Raw genomic sequence first — 1,816 nt, 5'->3', positions numbered from 1 at the left:
GGAGAGTCCCTCTGGCTGGAGTTTAAAGGAGGCTGCTCCAGACGGATTTGTATCGCCGTGGCGGATCGCTTCAAACCAAAGCAGACCTAAAGGCAGCCCAGTCCCTTCCCCGAGGGCCCTTCTGGCCGCGAACCCCTCCTGCCCACCCGCCTGCCAGCGGGCCCGAGCCGCGGGACGGACAGAGCGACACGCACACAGCACCCGGACACGCAGCACTCGCGCCCTACCTTGATCCATAGACCTCATGATGTGGTGGTAGTGTACCAGCCTGCAGGCAGTTTCTCGCTGCATCAGGAATTAAAAAAAAAAAAATCTATAGCAGAAAAAAAAAATTAAAAAAAAAAAAAAGGAAAAGAAAATGCCTTTAAACCATCTTCAAGCAGTGCCGCCCGGACAGAGGGAACCCCTCTTGCTCGCCTCCTCAGTAAGTGTCTGGAGGTGCAAAGAGGGATCCGAACTGGGCTGAGCGTGTTCCTGAAGTGAAGTCAGTTCTCTGCTCTGAGATGAGGGTTACTAGAGAGGGAAAGGCCACTTCCTTCCCTGCTCCGAGTGTTTATAGTCTTTGAATGCTGTAAAATAACGGGATTCCCTCACTGTTTCCTCCTGTTTATCCCAGTGCCATGGAAACCCCTGGATCGGCTCCATCTCCCAAACTGAGGGCTTTCCTGCAACTTCACACTCAGGAATCCATGACGTCTCCCAGCTCCGGGCCAAGGCAGCTCTGCGGCTTTCTCAGTCTGCAGCACAAGCACTTAATTGTTGAGCAGAAAGTTAGAGAGCGAGTAAGAAAGAAATATGGATGATGTTAAAAATCCCAGTGTGTGCTTTTTAAACAAAACTTGCAGGAACTGCAAAGCCTTTCAAAGCAACGGGGCTTCTGTGCAGAAGTTTTCCTTCTTCCCAGCAGAGACAAGCTCAGGCTGCTGCTGCATTTACCTTTGAATAAATCATTCAGAAAAGCGAAGTCCCCAGCTTATATTTATGTCTTTTAAATTCAGCAGCACTCTATTAATACCCATCTTGTTACTGGCACAGCTTTTGGCTTCTAATTACCACTGGCTCAATTCTTCATACAAAGACGAAAAGAAAAATTAAGAATCGGTGAATTTGTTTAGTGGTGTTGCACAGACCTCTCTCTGTTCCTATTTTTAGATCAATTTAGGAGAGGAGCAACCCCATGGATTTCCACTGATACACGTGGAGCTTAGCAAGAACGAAATAGCCAAGGAAGCCTCCGAAACCAAGACAACCCGTGTGTGTTTACATGTCCCATGTATAAACAGGAAAATAAAGCAAAAGAAAACAGGAAAATAAAGCCGGGGATGTCATGAACTGCGGCGGTCTCACAATGTATGGTTTTCACTGCTGCGCGAGGAGCATCTGCCTGTCTCTCGGCGCTGGGCTCCGTATCTCCGTGCGACTGCACTTGCCCAGAGCTCGCTCCTGCAGGGATGCCGAGGTCACACACATAAACGATTCCCCGGGGAGGGGGCAGCTCTGGCGCCCCTCGGGGAGAGCGGCCGGGGTCACCGGAGCCCCGGTGAGTCACGGCCGCCGGGCTTGGCCGGGGGAGCGCGGAGGGCTGCCTGGCACCCGCCCCGCATTTCCATTTTTCACTCCCTCGCTCCCCAAATCGACTCGAAGGAGGTATCGCAATCAAACTTTCTGCTGCTCGCGTTTGTTGTCCTGCAGGCTAGCAACTGCAGCAGCCCAGGGAAACTCAGCGCACCTCACTTTCCTATCCTTTGTCATCTTTGGACACGTCGGGGCGGAAATCCCTTCCCCAGCCCCGTTATGCAACCGGCCCGGGGACCCC

At 52.1% G+C, this 1,816-nt stretch overlaps 1 protein-coding gene across 2 annotated transcripts in view; it reads right to left on the bottom strand.

The window, feature by feature from the left end:
- NFATC2 (nuclear factor of activated T cells 2) overlaps window positions 1–458 on the bottom strand; it is a 77,256-nt gene extending 76,798 nt beyond the window's left edge. For both annotated transcript variants that reach the window (XM_031059108.1, XM_014308071.2), the window contains exon 1: window positions 228–458. In XM_031059108.1, the coding sequence (XP_030914968.1) occupies window positions 228–291 (64 nt within the window). In that variant the 5' untranslated portion in view covers window positions 292–458. The remainder of the gene's footprint in view (window positions 1–227) is intronic.
- Window positions 459–1,816: the final 1,358 nt, after the last annotated feature.

This window comes from Geospiza fortis, unplaced genomic scaffold (assembly GCF_000277835.1).
Source record: "Geospiza fortis unplaced genomic scaffold, GeoFor_1.0 scaffold361, whole genome shotgun sequence".
NCBI lineage: Eukaryota > Metazoa > Chordata > Aves > Passeriformes > Thraupidae > Geospiza > Geospiza fortis.
Note: the sequence above shows the minus strand (reverse complement) of the source record. Positions and strands in the feature narration are given on the sequence as shown.